The following is a 26,857-nucleotide window of genomic DNA, read 5'->3' as shown; positions in this document are numbered from 1 at the left end:
CAAAATAACTAAGACAGAAATATATAGAGGTAAATGGTTCCATTTAAAAAGAAGAAAGATCTCAAGTCAACAACCTATCTCACAGAACTAGAAAAAAAAAAAAAAAACAACTAAAACCAAAGTTAGTAGAAAGAAGAGAACAATAAAGATTAAACCAGAAACAAATGAAATAGGGGATACAAAAATAATAGAAAATATCAACCAAAATAAGAATTAGTTGTTTGAAAAAAGAAATCAACAAAATCGGCCAACTCTTAACTCGACTAACTAATAAAAAAGAGAAAACTAAAATAACAAAAACCAGAAATGAAGAGAGGAGACATTACAACTGATGCCACAGAAATAAAAATGATTACAATAGACTGTTATAAACAACTACATGCCAATGAACTAGATAACTTAATTGAAATTCCTGTAAACATAAAAGCTATCAAGACTAAGATTCATGAAGAAATTAAAAAATGGAAGATACCTATAACTAGTAGAGATCAAATCTGTGATCAAAACCTTCCAACAAAGAAAAGCCCAAGAACAGATGGTTTTGCTGGAACAATTCCATCAAACACGTAAAGAAGAATTAACATCAATTTTTCTCAAACTTTTCCAAAACATTGAAGAGGAGGACATACTTCCAAACTCACTTTATGAGACTGTCCTACCAAAATCAGAAAAAGATACAAGACGTGAAAACTACAAACTACAGAGCAATATTCCTGATGAAGAGAGATGCAAAAAACAAACAAAAAACTTAACAAAATACTAGCAAATCAAATTCACCAACACATTAAAAATATCATACAACATGATCAAGTGAGAATTATTTCTGAGATGCAAGGATGGTTCAACATATGAAAATCAAATTAACATACCACATTAACTGAACACAGGACAAAAACAACATGATCATTTCAATTGATGCAGAAACAACATTTGAAAAAAATTCATTTTCTCAGGATAAAAACTTAACAAATTAGGCGTAGAGGGGATGTATCTCAACATAGTAAGGACCATATATGAAAAACCCACAGCTAACATTATACTCAATAGTGAAAAACTGAGAAGTGTTCACTATTAGATCAGGAATGAAGAAAGGATGCCATCTATTGATGCTTTTATTCAACATAGTATTGCATTCTTAACCAAAGCAATCAGGCAAGAAAGAGAAATAGAAGGCAACCAAATGGGAAAGGAGAAGCAAAATTATCTCTGTTCAAGGTGAAATGATCTTATATGTAGAAAACCTTAAATATTCCACAAAAAACCCTGTCAGAACTAATAAACAAATTTAGCAAAGTTACAGGATACAACATTTACACTTAAAAATCAGTTGCATTTCTATACACTAACAAATAATCCAAAAAGTAAATTAAGGGAAAAAATCTATTTATAATAGAATCAAAAAGAATAAAATACTTAGGAATGAACATAAGGAAGTGAAAGACTTTTAAGCTGAAATCAAACAAACAACCTTGCTGACAGAAAATCAAAGAAAACACAAATCAATGAATGACATCTCATGTTCAAGAATTTGAAGACTTAATATTGTTAAAATGTTTGAACTATCCAAAGCAATCTAAAGATCACTGCAATTCCTATCAAAAATCACAATGACACTTTTTTTACACAAATAGAAAAAAAATACTGAAATTCATATGGATTATCAAAACACTCTAAATAGTCAAAACAATCTTTGCAAAGTATGACAAAGGCCTCCTGTTTCCTTATTTCAAATACAAAGCTACAATAAGCCAAAACAGTACGGTCCTGGAATAAAGACGAGTGATAGATAAACCAACTGAACAGAACAGAAAGCCCAGAAATAAACCCTCTCATCTGGGCTCAAATTATCTTTGACAATGGTCCCAAGGCTACACACAATGGGGAAAAGATAATCTGTTCAACAACTGATGCTGGAAAACTGGACATCCACATGCAAAGAATGGAATTGGACCCTTACTTCGTGCTATATGAGAAAATTAACTCAAATAGATTAAAGATCCAAACACAAGACTTGAAACTATAAAACTCTTAGAAGAAAACATAGGGGAAAAGCTTTATGACATTGAATCTGGCAATGATTGCTTTGCTATGATACCAAAAGTATAGGCAACAAAAGCTAAACTAAACAAAGGGTACCGCATCAAACTTAAAAACTTCTGTGCAGTAAACAATCAACAGAGTGAAAAGGCAATCTATGGGATAGGACAGAATATTTATAAGCCATATACCTGTCAAAAGATTAATATTGAGAATATATAAAGAAATCCTAAAACTTAACAACAAAAAGAAACAATAGGATTAAAAAAATGGGCAAAAGACTTAGACATCACTCCAAATATGACATAGAGATGGCCAACGAGTATATGAAAAGATGCTCAACATCACTAATCATCAGGGAAATGCAACTCAAAACCACAATAAGATACTTCATACCTGTTAGGATGGCTACTATCCAAACAAACATACCAAAACAATAAAAAAAAACAAACCCAGAAAATAATAAGTGTTGACATTGTTGTGGAGAAATTGGAAGCCTTGGGCACTGTTGGTGGGAATGTAAAATGCTATGGAAAACAGTATGAAGATTCTTCAAAATATCAAAAATAGAATTAACATATGATGCAGAAATCTACTTCTGGATGTATATCCAAAAGAACTGAAAACAGAATTTCAAAGAGACATTTGCACACCCTTGTTTACTACAGCACGATTCACGATAGCCAATAAGTGGAAGCACTCTAAATATCTATTGATAGGTCATAAGGAAAATATGGTATATACAGATTGTGGAATATTATCCAGCCGAAAAAGAAGAAAATTCTGTCCTATGCTCTAACAAAGATGAACATTGAAAACATTATGCTAAAAGAAACCAGTCTCACACACACACACACACACACACACACACACACACACACACACACATAATGCATGATTCCACTCATATGAGGTACCTAAAGTAGTCAAAGTTTTAGAAACAGAAAATCTCCAGAAGCTAGGAGGAAGTGAAAGAAAGGGTATTGTTGTTCAAGAGTGTACAGTTTCAATTTTGCAAGATGAGAAATTTCTAGAAATTTGCTGCACAATAAAGCACACTACTCTTCTGTGTATCTTAAGATGGGTAAATTTCATGATATGTGTTTTTTACCACATTAAAGGAAATGCACTGCAGTGTTACAAATAAACATCAGTGGAGAGGACTGTGGAACTTACTGTGCAAATAAAGTATAATCAGATAAGGTACAGTAAAGAGGTGTTAATGGTTTAATAAAAATTATTAAAATTACTGTAGCCTCTTTCCATTTTTAGAATTGTAGTTCATGTAGCTTCTAAGTTGAGAGTTTTCATAACTGTTTAAAACCAGCTCCCCAATTTAAATAAAACCAAAACAAAATAGATGACTTCATATATACTAGGAATGGGACTTCATCAAAATACTAAGTTAAATATATTTGTTTTTAAAACTAAAATCAGCTGATGGCTGCTAAAAAGTAGGATTGGGCTAATTTAGAGCTTTAAAACGAATTAGAATTTTAGGTAGGTTTACTAAGGGATGTAAGAAGCTAAGTGATCAGAGATTTAAATTCACTTTCCAAAGGTATGGCCAAATTAAACTCAGATTTTTATAAGTAATATACTGAATGCATAATAATATTTCATAATATTAGTTATGCAAATTTGTTATTCCCATAGATAATTGTAATTTCTAGTGTCCTCATAATAGGATATTATAAAAAGATACAGGATATCGCAAAACTACAATATGTCACTGGAAACTTGGAGTGAAGAGGCAAGATCCAAGGCTTACGTCTCAACTGAAGGACAGGTGCTCTTTAGAGGACTCAACAATTTCAGGTTGATTGCCTTCAGAATGTATAGGTTTAAAAGTAATTACGTTTTCATTTTTTGATTATTTCTAATGTAATTTAGTTCAATTGCTTTTCCCATTTGCTGTAATTCCTATAACATATGAACTCAAATGAGTTCCATTTGCTAAATATGAAAAAAATTCCGTGTCATTTATCTTTATTAGGTTGGTGCACCTGACAGCAAATTTATGGGGCTTTTGCATTATTGAAATTTTTTTTCCTTTTCAAAAGATAATTTTCAAACCACTACTAGCTTATGAGAACGTAGTTCCTTTTTTGTTCATCTGTATTTTGCCTTGCATTTTATTTTATTTTATTTTATTTATTTTTTTTTTTTTTAAATTTTATTTATTTGACAGACAGAGATCACAAGCAAGCAGAGAGGCAGGCAGAGAGAGAGGGGGAAGCAGGCTCCCTTCTGAGCAGAGAGCCCGATGTGGGGCTCGATCCCAGGACCCTGGGATCATGACCTGAGCCGAAGGCAGAGGCTTTAACCCACTGAGCCACCCAGGCGCCCCTTGCCTTGCATTTTAATGCTATAGTGGAATTTGGATATAATTTTCATTAGATCCTTTACAATGTCATGAATGTTAATAGCTACATTAAAATGCTCTTTTTTTTCTTTTTTTTTTAAACATGACTATATCTTCCACATGTCCTACAGGAAAACTACACAGTACTCCTGTACTCAAAAGTATTGTGATTTCCTATACAACTGGAATCTGTGACTATTAAATGAATCAGAAAATGACTGTTTACAACTGTTTCTTAAATGCTAGCTTGAGTGTATGATTGGATACACTTTTATCCCCCTTAGAGATAATTTCTGTACCATAAATTCCTAGAAGTGGCTGCATCAATGACAATGCATTTTTAAAGCCTCTTGATATTGCTGAACTGTCCTTCTAAAAGGTTATTACAGTTAAAAATCCTTCCCAGTGGTTTGGGAGCTTCTCAGGCTCTGAGTGGTTGTTAGTTTTTTGACTTGATTTGGGGAAGTGTGTGGGAGGCTTTGCCTCTCCCAAAAGATCCTCTGGCCTCTGCTGGCCAGCTTTCATCCCCCAAATGGTCATGAGGGGCTGGGAAGAGTGATAGCCTCCTGCCCTGATGTCAGTAGCTTGGGTTGGGGCCACCAAGTTGACCACCAAGTATCCCTGAGTTTGCTCATACCTGGTCACCTTCTCCTTGACCTTAGAAGATTTTAGGCTTAAGAGCAATATGTATTCACACTAACACTGAAGTGCATAGCTTGTACTGCTCAAAGGAATCGATACTAGCACGATAGAGGAAGCAAGACAGTGGAACACTCCTAGGTTTGGCAGAGAAGACTTGAGTTAGATTAGAACTCAGTCATCTGCTGGATACATAATCTTGGGTAGGTCACTGAACTAAGAAGGTGGTCAGTTTCTCATGTGAAAAATTAGAATTCTAGATGGTACTGACCTTTAAAGGACCTTGCAGCACTAATATCCTGGTTCTATGCTTTTTGACTATTGAAAATTATTCTAAGAGGGATAAAAGTTGAAGGCTGAGAACAGCACATACTTAGTTCGGACTTAAGTAGAGCACATTACTTCAGTTGAAGTGACAATCTGAATTTACCTAATTGTAAAAGGGAAGACAATCAAACAGCAAAATAAAAATTGTAGCTCGAACAATACTTGAATGCCTATTAGGGCAAGAGAAGAAAAGAAATCTCTAAATGAAAGAGTCAACATGCAAAGTTATTTCTGCCTATGTATGAAGGGAAATTTCTAAATTATATCTATTCAAACATTACATTAAGTTCTCCTTCTTAGTCCCCATGAGAGAAGTTATGCAAAGTATTGTTTTGAAAATGATTATATCAAAATATAAAATTTCTGGAAACTTAATAGCAAGCCTAACATTATTCGGTGTATGGGAAATTTGGCTCCAATAGTTTCAACAGACAATTAGTAAAACGATCACTCAGGAAAATGTGTCATGAAAATTTGGTAAATAACTAAACATAAAGGGCAAATCTGCGTATTTTTGCATGTTGAATTGGAAGATATCCCTTTTCCTACTGGATTCAATTCACATAGTCTAATTAATAAGTAAAACAATAAGATGTATGTATTTTATTCCTCTGTACTTATATGGCATGTACACTAAATTTCTATGTACCTTATTATTTTATAAAAATGGCTTATGTAGACTATTCTATCAGATAAGACAATTAATTATTCCAGTACATTTCTTGAACCCTTATTACTTATTAAGCACTGTTCTGGAGTTTCAACAGTCGGGAAGATTTAAAAGAATTCACACAGTAAAGTTAGCCAGGTTGCTGTTGTGACTAATACGAAGACATCACCCTTGTCCTTTAAAAGGCTTATTCTTATTTGACAGATCTAGCATTGGTACAGTTAATAACTCAACTTTATGGAGTAGTTTTTTGAAAAGAAGAAGACGGAAGAAAACAAGCCTGAGAATGCTTAGTTGCATTATTTTACTGTATAAAATAAAAGGAAGTGAGAAGTAAATGCTTATTTTTCTCCTTTGAAAGAGTACTTAAACAAACATTTCATTCTGAGTGTTCCATGGTCATTATTTCTGGTCTAAATGTGAATATTGTTTTCCTATAGTCATTTACCTAATTACTTTACATATAGAATGTATGAGTGGGTACACATATTCATAGATTTTATATGAAGATTGTTAAGGGCTTTAAGCAAAAGAATATGTCAGAACTGCACAATTCTACTTTACTACAATAAAGACAAGGAATTTTTGAAGTTGGAAAGAAACTTTTTGAGTTCAACCATACAATATACATACAAAAAAGTCAATGACTTGCCCCCAAATTTGAATCTGGTTGTGTCACAGGTGGTACTAGGGGAACCACTGCTCTGGACTATTCCCTGCTTTATCCATTAAATCATTCCTAACATACCTATTAGTCTACCCTAAATAAATTTTCAACACCCTGGACTTACAAATTTATGAAACATGGAATAACCTGGCTAGGTGAGAGTGAATTCTATGATATTACACAAAACAAGGTTAATCATAATGCAACTTTGTTAGGCATGTGGGAGAAAAACTAATCATAATCTAAAGTATTTTATGTTGAATATTTTGTTTGCATTCACTATATCCCTCAGCAGCAAGTAGGGTGAATATTGCACATTGAGGTGTTTATTTATTCATTTATTTATTTAGTGCTTTTATTTTAAGACTAACCTGAAGGCAGACAATTTCTGAGTGACTGGATAAGTTTATAAATTTTTTGTTATGTGAACTTATAATTAAAATCCAAGTCCTTTGATTTTAAGTTAGTGTCTAATCTAGAGTTCTTGAAAGATTAGCTTCTTACAAATGAACCCCCTACGAAAATATGGGTCTAACTTTGAGTATCTGTGTATATTGGACTTCAACACATTTCTTTTCAAAGGAACAGCATACACAAAGTTAGAGAACGTGTAAGTATAAATCTATTTTATCTGTAATTGTGCACACCTATGTGTTTTAACAAAACCAGTGGCAAAGTTCAGAGAAAACTCATCAGTTTTGAAAATGTATTATTGGTAGAACAGAAGCAAACACAGACCAATTCAAATTCAGAAGGCCCAGATTCCATCCAGAGAAGAAGGGAATTAAAGAAAACTCAACTTTCCAGAGGTGTCTCTTTGGTTGAAGGAGAGCCTGCATTGCAGCTAGAGATTTACTGACTGTATTAATAATTTGCTGCACATGGAGAGATTTTCTCCAAAGAATCATGACTAGTCACTGCCGCTGCAGAAAACTTGGTTGCTTCATTGCAAGGCATTTTTTCTGCTGGACTGAACTCTAATTGTGTTTATTCATGAGACTATTTGTTATGCTCCCGCTATAACTGTACACATCATTCACAGTCTTTCCTCCCTAAAAACTGGAAGCTTTATTCATAAGGGTGTGAGTAAGAGCTCACTGCAAATATGGCTATGTTTAACTAAAACAAAAAGCAAAAAAAACTGGGTCTCCGTCATCCAGGAGTTGGGGTGGAGGAAACAGGTCTTCATGAGTGATAGCATCGCTATCCAAGTAGGTGTGAATGATGTTTTCTGTGAGATCAGGTAAAGTAGTTAAGACAATAGAGCAAATACATTAATGTTTATAGAATTACTATGTGTACTTGTTTCTTTTTATGTCTGGGAGGAAAGAAATCAATGGATTTCCTCCAAAAATAGTCCTCTAATTTAACAACAGCATTTTTCTTAATGTAGCTATAATTGAATATTTATTTAGAGGCAAACTGAGATCTTGTGCAAATGAAGAACAAAGCATGCATTCCCAGCCATCATGGCACTCCTTTAATTTCATGTAATGTTGATGAACAGTACCATTAAGTGCAAATAAAGAGAGAAGACAGATTAATTTTACAACAACCCATTCTACTACAGAGACTTGAGTTTTTTCTTTTCCTTAATTTTTTTTTTTCCTTAGTCTTAAGGCAAGTCAAGATTAATTACAAAAGAATTGCAGGGGTATAATCAGAGACCACAATTGTCTTTTCTACTTGTTTTGAAGTGCATAATATGCTAATAAGCTGTTCATTAAATGAGTATTTGCTATTTAATTTAAGAAAAAGCCTTCATATTAACAAAGCTTGTTTGACTATTTTTTTTAAAATATTTTATTTATTTATTTGATAGAGATCACAGGTAGGTGGAGAGGCAGCCAGAGAGAGAGGAAGGGAAGCAGGCTCCCTGTGGAGCAGAGACCCCGATGCGGGGCTCGATCCCAGGACCCTGGGATCATGACCTGAGCCAAAGGCAGAGGCTTTAACCCACTGAGCCACCCAGGCGCCCCTTGTTTGACTATTTTCATAGAATGAGCTAGAGTCACATTTTTGGAATAATTTACAAAGATTATAACAGCTTATTACTTCGTAGCTTACCTCAAAGTGGGCAAAATTAGATCTAAGTTTTTGTACAGGACTGCTCCAAGAACAAATACTGATGATTCATCTGATTCTAGAAAAAAATGAAATTAAAAATATTAATGAAACTACAAGAAAAATACTGTCTTCTAAAACTTTAATCTGCTCATTATGAGGGCATTCCAGTACTTGCTGATGCAAAGGTGAGTAGAAGAAATGCCTTCCTAACCATGCATGGGGCAGATTAGCCCACACACTGTACATATTAATGGTAGCTCACTAATATGGGTCATATGAAGTAACCTTCCCTCACCAGGCTGAGACAGAAGGCTGCTGTAGTTGCAGCTAGGGAGTTTCAATTCCCAATGATAAGGGGAAAGAGAGACTATTTTCTTTTGGAGCTCTAAGCAGGAAGGTCAAAATCTCCAAGGTAAAAAGCAAGACTATGATGTAGCTGTCAAAAGTAGCCATTAATTTTAGAGGCTGCTGAAGATGTTCTCAAAACTGAATTCTTTCTAAAATTTGTTTTTATATACCAAAATAATATCTACAAACCAAAGCAAAAGTGAGGAAGAAGTAGAAAATGCTGTGGAAAATGCAACACATTTCCATACCTAAAATTAAAATATTATGCCACATACTTTACACTGAGATAAAACTGTCAATCCTGAAACTTAACCATGCGAAGCTCAGGTCTAGAATTTGCACTTGTATTTTTTTTCCCATTTTAATAGATTATTTCCTCCAATAAATTCAGATTTAAAAATCAAGTGTCAGTTTTCTATATTTACAAAATTAGTTTACAATCATGATAGTAGACTGTTACTAAGTCACTTGATGCAAGCAGATTTATATCTAGTGTACTATTAAACCAACTTATTAGAAATATTTTCTTCAAAGCTCAAATTACTTCACATACTTACCTTTTGATGACACAGGAGTAAAAATGCTTTTTGGAATGACTACTCTATCTTCTGAGTTTCTTGCCCAGTCAACCATTCCCTTTCGTCCTTTCATTGGGAAGTTGATGTCTGTTAGAACAGAGGCTGCAGGAAGCTTCTGAATGCTAGCCACTAGTAGGAAAAAAGTAATAATGTTAACTAAGATCTTTCAGTGTAATCAAAATTGACCAAATTAAACCTTGCAGTATATTCAAAATAAAATTTTGAGCCAAAGTTATATTTATCAGAACCACAAAACAGACTTATTTCCTATTATTGGACAACATTCATGAGGGTTGCCAATTTTTTTACCTACAATCTAGGTTTCTGTTGCTTTCCAAGAAGAATCAGGGACTGACGGTCAGTGGAATATATTCTGAGGGGACCAGTATGTACTGCCACTGGTTGTTCATGGCTGATGCCCATTCCAATTGTCAGAAGTCCATACTGTATTTTTTGCTAAATATTTTGATTAACACACTTGGTCCGGAGGCAGAAATTTGCATTTAAATCTGAACTTTGTCTTCCAAACACATTTTCTGCATTTACATCGGAACGTTATCTTTGGAACAAATTTTTCATGGATTAAATGCGGTACCATGGAGGCATGGAAAGCAAAGCTGTATTGATTGCTTTTGGCAACAGAACTGCCATTTTCCAAATAATAAGAGCACCAGTAATGCCATAACCACAGAGCCCATATAATATGCCAAAAGATTTATCAAATAGATTAATAACACAAAACTTTGAAAACATCCGCCACAATTGAAAGTAATAAATGTATACTTTGACTCGAGGATCATATCTTTACTTGCAATAAGTATTTTAAATATATATTGAAAAAAATCATGAATGATGTTTGGTAATGCCTGAATGTATTTTTTGTTACATGTAACAATTACACACACACAGATATGTCATAAAACTACAATGATAAATACTTAAGTGCTTATTGATCATATACATTTCCAATTAAGAAGTGTAATTTGTATAACTTTTACATAAGTCCATACTTGTTCTACATACATTAAATCTTCAGGTGTCCCACAGAGGAATAATGAAGAAAACTATAAAAACTACTATAAAAGTAAGCTAAAGTAAGAAACCATTCAGCTCCTCATAAATGAATTTCACTCTGAAGAAACTTGTAATTTAAATCCAGAGAATGAAAATTAAGAATTTAACTATATTAGTTGTATAAATATATTGCATCACTGGCTTAGTTCCAAATTGAAATGGTTATATATTATTGTACTTTACTAAAGCTCTTTCAGACTATTATAGACATCCATTATCAGCATAAGATGGAATTTCATATGGCCTGTAACTTGACATAATAAGCTTAAAAAAGGATTTTGTTTCTAAATGTTGAAGGAAAGAGGGTGCCGAGCAACACATACATTCATTATGGATGTTAAATGCTGTTTTTGGATAACAGCTGTAATTATTTTAGTTTCTTTAATTTTCCAAACAATACAGTCTTTGTTGTACATAAATAACCCAGTTCACATGTCCTTGAAGGGTCTCAATCCTCCACTGCAGATAGATGGACAGGTCAGCAAATTGGCAGCACATTCTTTCTTAAGCGTCCTATAAGCTTTATTCAAGCTGCAAAACTAAGTTCATCTGCTTCCAAATCCCTTGATTCTAACTTTGGCTTTTTTGGATGAAATTTATTTCACCCCTTTGCTCTAAAAACTGATGAAAAGAAATGAAGATTTTTCTGACTGCCACACGACTGGTTTCTGTTGTAAAGGAAAATAAACAAGAGATAAATTGTTGGACCCTGAAGTCTAATAATTCATCTGTTTCTACATACCTTGGATAGAAAGCAAAAAATCAAATGAACAAAAAGAAAAAATAACAAGTGGAGGAAGCACATTCTGTACCAACTCTATCACTTTATCCTGGATAAATTCTAGTCTAATATTATACCCTTAAATACACAATAATGATATAATTTTACATGCTTGTATCTCCCATGTTGAAATGCATTCATTCTTCAATTAAAGGCACATTAGCTATTAAGTTATGACTATATAGATTATATTGTAATTTTGAACATAGTCTAGATGAAAGAAATATAAAAATCAATTAGGATCACTATTTATTTTGTGCAAAAAGTCCTTTGAATTGCAGACTTGAGCATTAGGAGGACATAAAAACAAACACCTATTCATTGATTTTAGTAGAAATGTAGTTCTTTTTTTTTTTTTTTAAGATTTTATTTGTTTAATTGACAGACAGGGATCACAAGGAGGCAGAGAAGCAGGCAGAGAGAGAGAGAGGAGGAAACAGGCTCCCTGCTGAGCAGAGAGCCGGATGCGGGGCTGGATCCCAGGACCCCGCGATCATGAACTGAGCCCAAGACAGAGGCTTTAATCCACTGAGCCACCCAGGCGCCCCTAGAAATGCAGTTCTTAAAGTAAGATGATATTTTCAATAAATGCATTATCAAAAGGAATATGGCTTCATAGACTGATGAGACTCCAATGCTAGCCTTCAAATTATGAGTATACATGGTTTTAAAATATGAAGTATTTAAAATTGTACATCTTAACCTTAAAGCTATCTAGGAAGATAGCTTAGATGACACTGTGGTTCTTTGTGACCCTGACATGATTAACAAGAAAACCTATTTCCATTTAGCAAAAATAATTTAAAGATGACTTTTATTTTCTCCTTTCAGTCTCTGTACCAGACACTTGGACCAGTTCAAACCTCAATCGCTTCCCTCCTTCACCAGGTTTAACAATCCAAAACTCTTAAGTAAAACATAGACGAAGTTTTAGGGAACTGGGAAGCTCGGATGTTAAGTGAATACCAAAGAGGTAAGATTAAAAATGAATGCTTTAAAGTATGCCAAGTTTATACAAATATGTGTCCAGTGCTGACAAAGGAACATAAATGCAAAGCATAAGTGCACAATCTCCATCCTCTGCTTCTGCAGTAATTGCTGCATTAAAACCAGTCATTGTGGGTGGTTAGATAATAGAGCATCTTTCCTCAAAAACTGAGAAAATGCCTTTCTTACAGAAGATTAAAGTGCTCAGAAGAAACCTTAGAGAACACAATGTCCCTGAACAAATAGGCACGTCTTGAATGCTCCAAGAATTATCCTAAATTCACTGTATCGTGTTTTCATTACAACAACACTAGATTTGATTTCTTATGCAATAAAAATAGGTGACTCATCACTGATAAACCTTGGAGCAAAACCAGCTGCACTTTCATTTTGCAATTTTAAAACTTTCATTTTGAATTTGGATATGCGGCATAAAATTCCTTCTCATCAGAGAGGATAAGGAATTCCTGGAGTTGGGTCTAAAGGCATATGGGTTGGGTTTTGTTTGTTTGTTTTTGTTTTGCTTTCAGTTCACCAAAGCAGCAACTGTGGAGCTTCTACCCTTGATCCTGGGGAAAATCACTGAGGTTTTAGCACTTAACCCTAATTGAGGTCCTGGAGAATGGCAGCTCTGTCATGTAATGTCATGTCAGGTAATGCGAATGGTCCACATACAAAAGTTGGAGTTAGTTAATTTGATGCATCAGTTGCTTCATGGACAAGAATGGAATGCACGTAGAAGGAAAAGACGAGAGAGCCAGGGTGCATGCATGAATGCTGGAGGAACCAGCACAATGGGCAAATGAAGGCCAACAGAGGAAAATCACAGCTACCAGAATGGCTCAAGTGTGGACTCGATCTGGGCCTGGGATTTAAATCTTGGTATTTTAGGGTAACTATAATGTCCTATTGTTGTTGTTGTTGTTGTTGTTGTTGTTGTTGTTTTTCCAGGCCAGTCCCAGTTTACCTCTGCTGTTTTGGATAATTGAGGTTATGTATTTAAAACTTTATACTGAATACATACACATAACCAAAGGCAGGACTTGCACTTAAAATAGAGCTGTCCTTTAGTACATAAATGTGCCACCCAGGGAGCTGAGGGTTCCTTTTTAGTCATTCTCTTTCTTTCCTTCCTCCCTCTTTCTCCCACTCCCTCTCCTCCTCCTTCTCCTCCTCCTCCTTCCTCCTCCTCCACCAGGTCTTTCTGTGTGTCTTTGTCTCCATCTCTCTCTCTCTCTCTCTCCCTTTCCTTTTTCCAATAGAATCTGCCAAACGGAAGAGGTTGGCTTCTCTGGTTATTTGGGAACCCAAAGTCAGCTAGGCTAAAATTCTCTACTGAAAGGGAAAATCACTGTATCCTCAATGACAAATTCAGTATTACCATTGCAACCAAGGCCACAGTTTGCAAAGAGAACTTCAAAAGCACCACTTTTATGCAGTGACCTAAGTGCTTAGCGCAGCAGCTCAGTCTATAAATGAGTAGAGGAAACTACCAAGCAAGGGCACCTTAGAATCACAAACAAAAGTAGAGGTGGATACAGAAATAGAAGTTTAAGAGATGCCTTAAGAGGGATATTGATGTTTCCAAAATATTTAAAGTTTGCATCATTTTTCATGTTGATTCAGAGAGAACAACTTACAAATTGGGTCTTGACTCATCAATATTAGAAAACTGGCTAGTTATCAAAATGGATTTGCTTGTGGAAAACATCACTCAATATTACTAGATGGTCACCCCCACAGTTTTGAAATTCTGTAAGAAAAATGAGGCAGGGAAGGAACTCTGCATTGCATCAGTGTGTTAGAAAGCAACTATTAGTTTTGCTTGTGTACCAATAGCAAGCTCAGAGGCGCTGAGAAAATCCTGCATTGTAGTGTGATCCCTTGGCATTTAGCAGCTTTAAAAACTAGATTTTTATATTTGTATAGCAATGCCGAGTGCCTTATAAAATACTGAGGACATTTGGAAGGGAAGGGAAGGACAGCTGACATTTATTGAACACTTGACATGACCTCAACATTTGTTAGCCGTTCTTTAATTTATTCAACAAGTATGTATCAAATGTATTCTCTGAGCTAGACACTCTTCTTAGCACAGCACTTAGGCAGGTCCTTTACACGTGTTATCTTGTTTAATATATCGAACAGCCCTTATTTCATATTTAAAACAACCCTAGGAGGCATCGTTATTATCAGTATCCTCATTGTTATTATCCCTACATTCATTTTATGAGGAAGCAGACTCTGTTAAATTGGTAACATTGTGACTCAAGTCTCAGTTTGCCAACTTAGAAGTATATGATTTTGAACTGTGTGGTGCAGTTTGATTTTACCCCAACAAACTAACAGCAAATTTACTTTGTCTTATTATAATGTTTTTGCACTAAATATAAAAGACAGGTGTAATGATTCAATGACAGGAAATAAAACCATTCTCACTTGTCCAACAGGAGATCAAACCTGGAAACCACTGAAGAATGGTGATTATCAAAAAGGGATATATACAAATATTTTAATTCATCTAGCATAATCACTATGTTCTAACATCTCCACAAAAAGTCACGTTTTAGGATTCTGCCACAGGGAGTGGTTTATAAGAAATTTCAGACAGTCAGCTGGACAGATTTTGGTTGTTCTCTCATCTCCCTATTTCTTCCATTTACTCTGTCTCCTTTCCTGAAAAGCTGAGATTTGAACACGGAGGGCCAAAGAGAAGGAAAAGGCTTGCTAGAAAAGAGTGTGCAACCATCACTTCCCAGGAAACAGAGCCACTAGGCCGGGGTGTTGGCAAGGACCACAGTGCTCTAAGAGCGCCCTAGCAGTCCTATCCCACCATCATCACTGCAGAGGGAAGCACCCCCAAGTCCCAGGACCAGGACACAGAGATTTAGAAGAGAAAAATTATTCCCATTAGGAATTACAGGTGTTCCTTTTTCAGAAAATAATTGGATCCTCTGATTTTTATTTTTTTTAATTTTTATTTAAAGACTTACTTATTTCTTAGAAAGAGAAAGCACACATGGTGGGGGAAGGGCAGAGGGAAAGAGAGAATCCTGAAGCAGACTCCCCATGAAGCAAAGAGCCTGACACACTGGGCTGGATCCCATGACCCTGAGATCATGACCTGAGCAGAAATTGAGAGTCGGCTGCTTAACAGACTCAGCCACCCAGGCACCCCTAGGATTCTGATTTTTAAAAATGGACCAACTAGGCAAAAAAGTAACTATGTGGTATATAGAGGATATTTTTTCTTTTTTTTTTATTAAAGATTTTATTCATTTATTTGACAGACAGAGGTCACAAGTAGGCAGAGAGGCCAGCAGAGAGAGAGAGAGGGAAGCAGGCTCCCTGCTGAGCAGAGAGCCCGATGCGGGGCTTGATCCCAGGACCCTAGGATCATGACCTGAGCCGAAGGCAGAGGCTTTAACCCACTGAGCCACCCAGGCTTCCCTCGAGGATATTTTTTTCAACTTGTTAGTTTTTAATAACATATTATGTATATTGAAACTTAAAATAATTAACCATTTTACATAATCCTTTCCAGCATCCGTGTAAATTACTTGTGAATTATTAACTTCAAATTCTGTTTTTATCCATTGGCTGCTTTTTTTAATCCATGGCTGGCAGTCTCAGCACAGAAAGGCACATTCTTATAGCTGCTCATGGTATTTCTGCCAGACTTTAGTGCTTTCCATGGAGGACTCCCTTGGCTTCTTCTCAGGTCACTACTACTTCCCTAACATGTAGTCATACCTATGCACAGGGTACATCCACAGCCTACACACAACTCTCACTGAAGCTGAACTGTCTCAACCAGGAACTGGCAAACTACATCCTACAGGCCAAATCTTTCCTATCTGCTATTTTTGTATGGTCTACAAGCTAAAAATGGTTTTTCACATTTTTAGATGATTAGAAAAAATCAAAAGAAGAATAATATTTCTGGGCATGTGAAAATTATATGAATTTCAAATTTCAGTGCCTACAAATGAAGTCTTCTTGGAACACAGCCACACCCATTCATTGACTTAGAGTCTAGGGCCACTTTCATGCGATGATGGCAGAGTTCAGTAGCTGCACTGAAGACTGGATAGTCCACAAATCCTAAAATACCTACTGTTTGGCCCTTTGCAGAAAAAAAGTATGCCTACCTCTGTTCTAGACATGTGATGGAGAAGTTACTTTAAAATAGTACAATTTTTCTTTAAAGAGAAACACATTCAGAAAATACATGCATTTCTGTACTTATTCTGTTACCTATTGTATATTCTTCCTACTTTTTCTTTCAAGCTTATGCTGAGTATTGTGGGGAAATTTAAGCTGATTACACCATTTTTCTTTCAGTTTTCAGAGTATGTTTTGTGGTCTTTTAGAGACAGATACTTTTTATAAATGTTCATCTTCTCTACCCAAGTAGTTCGTGATTTTTACTACTAATATAAAGGCAAAATAAAACGTGATATGGGAAATCATTTTTGCATGAATACTTAAATAGTAAAAAGAAAAATGATACAGAAAATGTCTTAGTGGGGCTCCTGGGTGGCTCAGTTGGTTGAGCATTAGACTCTTGGTTTTGGCTCAGGTCATGATCTCAGGGTCCTGAGATTGAGCCCTGCATCGGGCTCTCTGCTCAGTGGGGAGCCTGCTTCCTCCTCTCTCTCTCTCTCTCTGCCTACTTGTGATCTCTATCTGTCAAATAAATAAATAAAAATTAAAAAAAAAAAAAAACTCCTTCTAAAAAAAAAAAAAAGAAAGAAAGAGCTCATTGTCTAGTAGGGAATACACACGATTAATAAGGGAGCAGATCTCCAGATGAGGCTAGACTGTGAGAGTATGAAAGAAGTAAAGGACGAGATGGAATATGATTGGTTGGCAAAAGAGGCCTCTTTGAAGAGGCGCTGTCTAGCTGTTGTTTGACAGGGAGGAGGACACTACCTGTGCAAACTTAAAGCCTGGAAAAGGCCTGTAATGTTCCATAACTATCAGAATAGTAGCTTCTGGGCAGGAGGAATGACATGAATCTTCAAAGGCACAAGGTGAGGAAACTTAATATGCTCTAGAGAAATAGTAATATTTCTATTAGGGCAAAAAAGTTTAGACAGAAAAATACTAAGACAAAAAGCTAAATATGATATTGTAGGCTAAGACAGCTGAAGCATGATCAAATTTAGAATTTGAAGATATAAGTTAGATGCCGCCTAATTACAAGCAATAATTGATAATGTTGGCATGGTTAAGTCCTCCTGAAGAGAGAATAGAAAGGGCAGATTAATTTATTCAACAAATATTAATTGAACACCTGTTACATGCCAGGCACTGTTATGGGCACTGAAAATACACCAGTGAACAAAAAAGTTTAAAGTTTTTGCTCTCATGGGACTGGCGTGGTATCTCTGGGGGAGACAGACAAGGAACAAATACAACTAGATAGAAGATAATGGATATGATTAGGAAATAATGAGTGGGGTTGGGAATTGTTACTAAGGAAGGAAAGCTTCTTTGGTTAGCTGGCATATGTGCAATAATCTGTAAGAAGTGAGATGGTGAGCTGTGCAGATATTAAGGGGATGACAGGAAAAAAAGGCTAGGAAATGTAGTTTCGGAAAGCCTCACTTTAAGAGGGTAAAGAGAAAGACGCCAAAAATAAATGGAGAGAGAGAAGAAGAAGACTGCGATAGTGAACTAATTTAGGAATGGAGAGCTGCATGTTAATAAGGAGAAAGTATCTTTAAGCAGAGTCAAAGGTTTTATAAGGATTATGAAGACGAGCCATTGATTTGGTTTGAAACCATACTCTAAGATTAGTTTCAGGCCATGCTCTCTTGCACAGGTTGGCAAACTTTTCTACAAAAGGCCCAAAAGTAAAACTTTCAGCTTTGTGGGCTAAGCGATTACCCAGTTTTGCTGGTGTGATATGAAAGCAACCACAGACAACTCATAAATGAACGATCATGCAAGGAAATGTGGTGTTTAATCATGTAATAAAAATGTCTTGTGTGACCAGTATTGTGTTTTTTTTTTAATTCAACAAATATTTATTGGGCAGAACTCTTGATTTCCCAACACTAAAGCACTTTCTTCCCCAGTGTCACCCACCTTAATAGAAGGTGCCACTGTCTATTCAAATGTTCACACCAAAAACCTAAAGGCCATCTTTACTTCTGGTTTTCTTTTGCCTCCTATGACTCACCCATCAACACATCCTCTCAGTATTATTTCTAGAACGTGTCATAAATCCCTGTATTTCCATCTCCATTCCATTACCCTCTACCAGAATCTACAAACTGAGCTAACTCAAGAGCTGCCTAACTGGCTTTCTTGATTCCACTCTTTTTCTCTGAATTGTTTCTTCTCTTAGAAACTAGAGTTATCTTAAAAAAAAAAAAAAAAAAATCAGATCCTGTTGTTCCCTTACTTGAAATAATTCAATAGCTTGCCAGTGCTCTTAGAATAAAATCCAAATCTTACACAATGGCCTACAAGGCTTTGCATGGCTTGGCTTCTGCCTCTCTCTGTGGTCACATTATACATAGTTGCTTGTTTACTGACCCAGATCAAGTTGTACAGGTCTTTTCTTTTCCACCACAGGACGTTTCCTTTCTAACTAAAGAGTATTTTCTATTTTTATCCTTGAATCTCTGCTAACTTGGATCTGTTTTAACTGCCCTTTCTAAAGAAATCCACCCGGCCCCCCATCATTCCTTTCTATTATATCAGCTATTTATTTTCTTTATGGCCCTATTCACAGTTGAACATTGTTTAGCTTATGTACTCCATGTGTTTATTATATGTTTCCTATACTAGACCATAAACTCTCAAAGGAAAAGTATTTTCCATATTTACCACCGTATGATAGGATCTTAACATACAGTAGGTCCAACACAACTGCCCCCATATATATATATATATATATATATATTTTTTTTTTTTTTTTTAATGAATGAAGTTTACCAAAGACTCAATAGAGGAAACTGGGGCTTAATGTGGTAACTTTGGGCCCTTGAAACAAAAAGACTTAGTTTTCCAACTATTTCATGATCTTTGGCAAGTTATTTAATTGCTCGTTAGTTTGACCATCTGTAAAAATCCACAGTCTTTCATGAGGATTATGCTGAATTTCATTCCCTGCACATAGTAAGATACAATCTATGTCAATTCCCTTTTATCTTTTATCTCAACCATTCTCTGCCTCGTGTAAAATATGGTGGAAAATTAAAAAAGAAAAAGTCCTTACATAGAAAGAGATTACAATCTAGTAAGACATCTGTTTCAGACAAATATCTTAAGCATGAGCAGAATGGGTCATAAGAATATTTCTTCTGAACTCCAAACCTGTCTACTGAACTGTTCAAATGAATGTCTTTAGGAATCTTAAATGTAGCATATCTGAAGCTTAACTCTTCATTTCTACTCACCCTTCATCTAAATATGGTTTCCGTATATAGTGTTCCCCATTTCTATAAAGTGTCCAACCTTCCCCCAAGACAGAAAACAGGAAGTTACCCTTGACATGTCCATATCCTCATCCCCAGAATCTCATTCATCGCTGTGCTTGATATTTCTCTTCCAAAACACACCTTAAAGTTGTTTTTTTTAATCTCTGTTTTGACTCCTACACAATCTTCCATCAAATCTTTAAATAAAAACTCACTATATTCATTACTTCCATTCTTGTGCCTTTCCTACACACTTTCCACACTACAGTGAGAGGATTTTTGAAGCAGAGTTGAATCACGTTATTCCCCAATGAGTTCCTGTTACACTTGTATAAGATACAAAATTCTTCTGGGGTCTCCATGACCTGATTTCCTCTCAATGTGAGCTCATGACTTTTTCCATTTACAAATGCTGTCCACTCATACATGTTCTTTCATTTCATATCAACCCTTCTGTTGGTTAATTCTTATTCAAGTCTTAGCTTGAATTCTTTTCAGGTCTTAACTTCAGTGCCAAGAAGAACTTTCTAGCACTGAGCAACCACTGACCCCATACCTAAGCGAGAAATCTTGGTTAGTCTCTCTTCATATCATTTACCACAATTTAAATATGTCTATGAATTTATTTATTTATCTACATGCATTTTGGTTTTAAAAGTTGTTTTTTCTTCTATTTTCCCTTATACAATAATACATATTATATATTCATTCATTCATCTAATAAGTTTCATATTTAAAAACTTAATATCTTCCCCACCGGAATGTAACCTCCATAAGGACAAAGACCAGGCATATTGGGCTCATCTTTTTGTGCCCAGAAGATGATTGGTACTTGGCAGTCACTTAGTAAATATTGATTTAATATAATGAAAGAAGAAATGAAGAGCAAAAAACTAATTTTAACTGGGAAAAGGGGACTGGCCAAGGTTAAGCACATGACTCTAAGCAATGTAAATTAGAACAAAGAGGTGATTTCAAGTTGTTCATAGATATTCAGCCACTTCTGGGGCACCTTGGTAGCTCAGTTGACTGTCTGACCCTTGGTTTCAGTTCAGGTCATGATCTCAGGGTCATGAGACTGAGCCCCCTGTGGGGCTCTGTGGTCAGAAGGGAATCTTCTTGAGATTCTCTCCTTCTCCCTCTGTCCGTCCCCCAACTTGTGCATGCTCACAAGTGCACTCTCTCTCTTTCTCAAGTAAATAAATAATCTCCCTTCAAAAAAAGAGAGAGACAGAGAGAGAAATTTAGCCACTTCACCTTACCAAAAAGAAACCATTGGCCTTATGTCTTTTTCAATATAGGGAGAACAGAAGTTAGACATGTGTGCCTAACCAAATGTAATTTTTTGAAGAAAAAGCAGGAACAAATAGCACTAACAAGAGACCACCTACTAAGCAGTTAGATACCAGCAATAATGTGTTACCTCACTTGGCTCCACAACACTCTGAACCAAATACAATTAGTCCCATTTTGCAGACTAGTTTTGGATCCTTATGTTGCAAAAACACTCTAGTCCTCATGGACTAGATGTAATGTAGTAGTAATGATGTAATGTAGTAGTAATGATTCATGAGTTCACAGTCAGAATATAAACAAACTAAAGAATGACTGGTGGAAAAAGGTAACATGAGCTCTGTATCTGTGAACCTCACTCCTTTCTCATCAAGGCCAGAAAATGTTTTTGATCTTTGGATCTTCAAACCAAACAAACAAACGAAAAAACAAAAAATCTCCAAGCAAACAATAATTTACTCTTCCTCTCCACACAACATGCATGCACAAACACATAAAAACACACACTCTGCAATTAAATTGAGTGCTCTATTTCATTAGAATTTATATGTAGTTTAAAAAGGCATATCAATAAATTACAGTTTTCTTTCACCTATGTTGTCTAAATTATATTAACATGTTTACTTTTCTATTAAGAAATTAATATTTAAAATGTAAATATTCCATATTTCTAATATGCCAGGATATTTTTGAAATATTATTTTTAGAATTAATTTTTTAGAATAAATAAAAGATTTTTAGAATAAATTTTAAAGATGGTAGAGGTTACCCTCTTTAGTAAGAATATTATTATATTTTAGGAAAAATTTTTAAAAAAAGGAAAGAGGGAAAGTTAAAGAAAATTGCGTAATGAATTTGGGCGAAGTAAAAGGAGACTACTTAGAAAAAAGGGAAACAGGGATTAATGTTCCTAAATAACAAGACAGATTCTTTGAAAAGAGGAAGGCTCATATTCCAAAATGTCATAAAGTAGCCCAAATGCGTGCTGAAGACAATTATTAAAACACTTTTAGTGGCAAAGAAAATGTTTCAGTGTCTTAGTCTCAATTATATCCCTCTATATTCCTATTGCATTTTAGAGCCTTATTTCAGAATATAGATGGGTATATAACCTATTATCCAATATAAATCATTCCCTTATGAACTATTTATTTATTTTTTTTTAAAGATTTTATTTATTCATTTGTCAGAGTGAGCACAGGCAGACAGAGAGGCAGGCAGAGGCAGAGGGAGAAGTAGGCTCCCCGCTGAGCAAGGAGCCCGATGTGGGACTTGATCCCAGGACCCTGGGATCATGACCTGAGCCGAAGGCAGCTGCTTAAGTAACTGAGCCACCCAGGCGTCCCTCCTTATGAACTATTTAGTTCCTACAACTATAACATTCTATTTTGTAGTTATCAGCTAAGACTTGAATAAAATATTTTCCAGTATATAAAGGTATATAGGCTTTAAAGCTTATTATTGGATATTTAATTCAGCTTAACTTTTCTTAAAAAGCATCTTCACATTTTGACATAACTTAAAAATAAGACAAAACAAAAACAAAAACACTACTTTTCCCCTAAGCCCAGAGTATAAATTTTATTTTTTATTTTTTAACTTTTTTAAAGATTTTATTTATTTATTTGACAGAGAGAGACACAGCGAGAGAGGGAGCACAAGTGGGGGGAGTGGGAGCCGGAGAAACAGGCTTCTCAATGAGCAGGGAGCCCGATGAGGGGGCTCAATCCCAGGACCCCGGGATTACAACCTGAGCCCAGGGCAGATGTTTAACGACTGAGCCACCCAGGAGACTCCAGAGTATAAATTTTCATAGTATCAGAAACAACTGCATTTCATAGTATCAGAAACAACTGCACTAATAAATATTTTAGAACATACACACACAACCATACTCACCCACATCGGCTCTCATATTCATATGTCACAAACTAAAACAGAGGATTGAATTAAAGAAAATACATTAAACTAGTCACATAAAAGTAATTATATTCCTAAAGTTAAAACTCTTCATATGGAAAATGTAAGTAGGTAGCATAAAGCAGAAAATATTTTTGACTGTTTAGAAGACATTATTTAAAGACAAAAGAGGCTAATTCACTTATGAATTCAGAGGTTACAATTACATTATAGAATTATTTGATGCATCTATAGGGGTAATTGATTCAGCTGGGTAGACTACAGGGGATGTATTACATGTTAAGGAGCGGAAATTATCAAATTAAATCAGAAAAGATCCTCTGTGTTCATCATTCAGAGAATGAGGATCTGACTAATGACTAATAAAAGCAAGGAAGAGAAGAGTAGCTCCTTAAGATAGCAAAATGTAAATACCATTGGAATGTTTGGGGGCCTATAGAGTCATTATGCTAAAAGGACAACTGGTAACAAACTCATTTTAAAATAGACAAAGCACAAATAGTTTTCTAGATTTAATTATATTATCTGTCTAGGAGTCTGAGATCCTGGTCTGCTTTGTGAAATAAACAGTAAGCATAACATTGCGACTAGAAAAAACAAACAGAAACTCAGGGTATTAAATTTAGGTAAGAACTTTAGCAGTTCCCTGGAGGAAGGGACTGTGGCTATTGGTGACTGAGTTGCATGACCGCACATCCAATCAGGAGCAGAGCCCATATTTGACCCTGTATTTGTCCACTACCAATTACCAAGAGCCTAGTACATGCCAGGTGCTAAATAGATATTATATTTAATCTTTATAGTAACACTTTAGGGAAGATATTATTATCTATACTTTAGAAAGGAGCCAACTGAGGGATTTAGAAATGAAATAACTTGCAGAAGGTCAACTCGTTGTGGTATAATCAAGTTTTGCAGCCAAATCTAGCTCCAAAGTCAGCGTGTTTTCCTAGATACTAAATGGCATCCCTGCTAGCACTGACATAAAGAGCACCAGTCTTTAATCTGAGTCATATTTTTCAGTTGTCAAATTCAGATAAGAACCTATTTATTTGGAATTTAGCAAAAGAAGCAATGGAGAAGAGGAATAATTTAGTATAGAATTCTTGGTATAACCAAATAAAATAAGACTTTTGAAAAGCTGAAGCCATAAAAATAGAAAAAAAATTAAAATCAGTGTCTCTTTTCTCCTCAGTGGTTATTGTTACAGAGGCTGGCCACTATTGGCATAGAGAAAAGCAATTATTGCCATAGAGACAGTTAGAATGGAATTGTTTTCGTATTCATACAAACTCACAGCAACTTCCTTCTAATTCACTGGAAAGAAGGCATGCAGAATGCTAATTTTAGTAATTTCAAAAGCTTATATAAACCAATAGAGATCAGAAGTATTATAACAGTCAAATTTTGTTTTCGGTTGGCTTTAGATTTTATTTCTATTCTGGTCTGTAAGTGTCTACCAGATCCTGAAGGAATTAACCTCTAACAGAAGAACGTAGGCACGCTGGATTCCAACATGCTTTAGATACAATGTTTTTAGGGAACTAGGGAGTCACTAGCCCTTATGCTAATCCCATCTCTAAAAGTCTTTCTCTAGGGGCACCCAGGTGGCTCAGTGGGTTAAAGCCTCTGCCTTCGGCTCAGGTCATGATCTCGGGGTCCTGGGATCGAGCTCCACATCAGGCTCTCTGCTCCGCAGGGAGCCTGCTTCCTCCTCTTTCTCTGCCTGCCTCTCTGGCTACTTGTGATCTCTGTCAAATAAATAAATAAAATATTAAAAATAAAATAAAATAAAAATATTCCCCTAGTTGGAGTCCTCTTCCCCTTTCCCTTCTTCTTCTTCTTTTTTTTTTTTTTTTAAGATTTTATTTTATTTGACAGAAATAGAGAGAGATCACAAGTAGGCAGAGAGGCAGGCAGAGAGAGAGGAGGAAGCAGGGTCCCTGCTGAGCAGAGAGCCCGATGTGGGGCTTGATCCCAGAACCCTGAGATCATGACCTGAGCCGACGGCAGAGGCTTAACCCACTGAGCCACCCAGGTGCCCCACCCTTCTTGAGCTCTTGAACAGGGGGAAAGCACTGTCTTTTTATGCAAAATTCCTCTCCAGAGCTTCCATAGGGCACAGAAGCCACGAGCAACTTCTTTGCAAAAACTCATGTTTTTTCGCTCTGGGTCCTGGGTGGCTCAGTCAGTTAAGTGTAAGTTAAGTGTAGGTTAAGTGTCCCACTCTTGATTTTGGCCCAGGTCCTGACCTCAGAACTGTGAGACTGAGCCCTCCGCAGTGTCGACTTTGCTTAGGAGTCTTTCTCCCTCTCCTTCCTGCGTTCTCTTGCTCTCTCAAAATAAATAAATAAAATCTTTAAAAAAAAAAAAATCTATGTTCTTTATAGAGAGTAATTAAGAAAACTCAAGCCCAAAATGGCTTTTGAATTATGTGTCAGCATGTGAGAACCCATGAATTCTGTCTATATTCTCACCTGAAGTTTTGAAATTGTGTTTTTCCATTCAGGACAACTTTCACAAGCTGTGTTCAAGATGCACCACTAAAGCATGTATCTTCACCATCTATGTTACATGCATTTCATTCTTTAGGCTGCGAACTCTTTCTCACAGGTATTGATAGCGAGGGGAGGAGTCAATGTCTCTTTTGCTTTTCCTACTCATGTCCCAGTTTTGCTGAGAATTACTATGCATTCTATGGTGTACATTCCCAACTGAAATTTGTGTGACCTCATTAGTTTTCCTCAGACCATGAGCATTTTCCCAGCAAATATAAAATCCAAAAGAAATAATGGGTTTCAGAGCCCAAGATTTGGACTCTTATCTAGACATTCTTCACTAGACAGTTAACTGAAAGAATGAAGACTCAATGAGTAACAAGTTCACAAAATTTTCTCTGGCTAGGAAATGTTATAAAAGGTTTATTAAAGGTAATCAGGTATTCTTCAAAAAATGTGTAATTGGCCAGAAAACAATTTTGAGATTCCTAATAAAGTAGATATATATGAAAAATATCACTACAAAAGAAAATAAAGGTCAGAAGTCATTTTACCTTGACCTAAAAATACAGACTTCATGAGTAAGATTTCCCCAGAGTCATAATAAAACCACAGTGAAGTTCTTTATATAACAGAAGTAGGTTAGAGTGTGGTTGGCTGAACAAGATAATGAAACAAATCTTTAACTTTCAATTACTAAGATGCAAAGGGATAAAAATGCATTGATTCTGAATGGGAAGCATTGATGTAGGACAAATTGTGTGGGTGCCCTTAACACCGTGGCAGCAAGGTTGTTAGGAATAAATAAGATCATGAATATTTGTGAGAGTGTTAATTTGGGAAATGCTGTATAATTAATATAAGGGATACCTTACCAAATATTTTTTTTGAAAGCCTAAGTGACAAAAGAAAAAGCAAAGACATTTTCCTATACATGGTACTCAAATGGTACCTCTGAAAAGAGTTCCTTGGAATAATAGCCCCTTTGTGACACTAGGAAATTTTTACTAAAATATACACTCAAATATTGTATCTGTAAAGAAGTAGGAAAAAAGACCTTCTAAAGTAGCAAAATGTAGACTCTACTCTCTCACAACTGCATTTAAGATAGGATAAGAAGCAAAAGCTTTTAAAAATTTGGAGACCAAATGAGAAATTCATAGGAGAGAA

The 26,857-nt window shown here is 35.6% G+C and overlaps 1 protein-coding gene across 1 annotated transcript in view; it reads right to left on the bottom strand.

The window, feature by feature from the left end:
• Positions 1–26,857, bottom strand: part of ADGRB3 (adhesion G protein-coupled receptor B3) — a gene marked incomplete at both ends in the record, with an annotated part of 726,387 nt that overhangs the window by 308,617 nt on the left and 390,913 nt on the right. Inside the window, 2 exons of the mRNA XM_080805127.1 lie at positions 8,773–8,848; positions 9,678–9,827. Of these exons, the coding sequence (XP_080661253.1) occupies positions 8,773–8,848; positions 9,678–9,827 (226 nt within the window). The remainder of the gene's footprint in view (positions 1–8,772; positions 8,849–9,677; positions 9,828–26,857) is intronic.

This window comes from Martes martes (genome assembly GCF_963455335.1).
Source record: "Martes martes genome assembly, chromosome: 6".
NCBI lineage: Eukaryota > Metazoa > Chordata > Mammalia > Carnivora > Mustelidae > Martes > Martes martes.
This window is presented reverse-complemented; position numbering and strand designations above follow the sequence as displayed.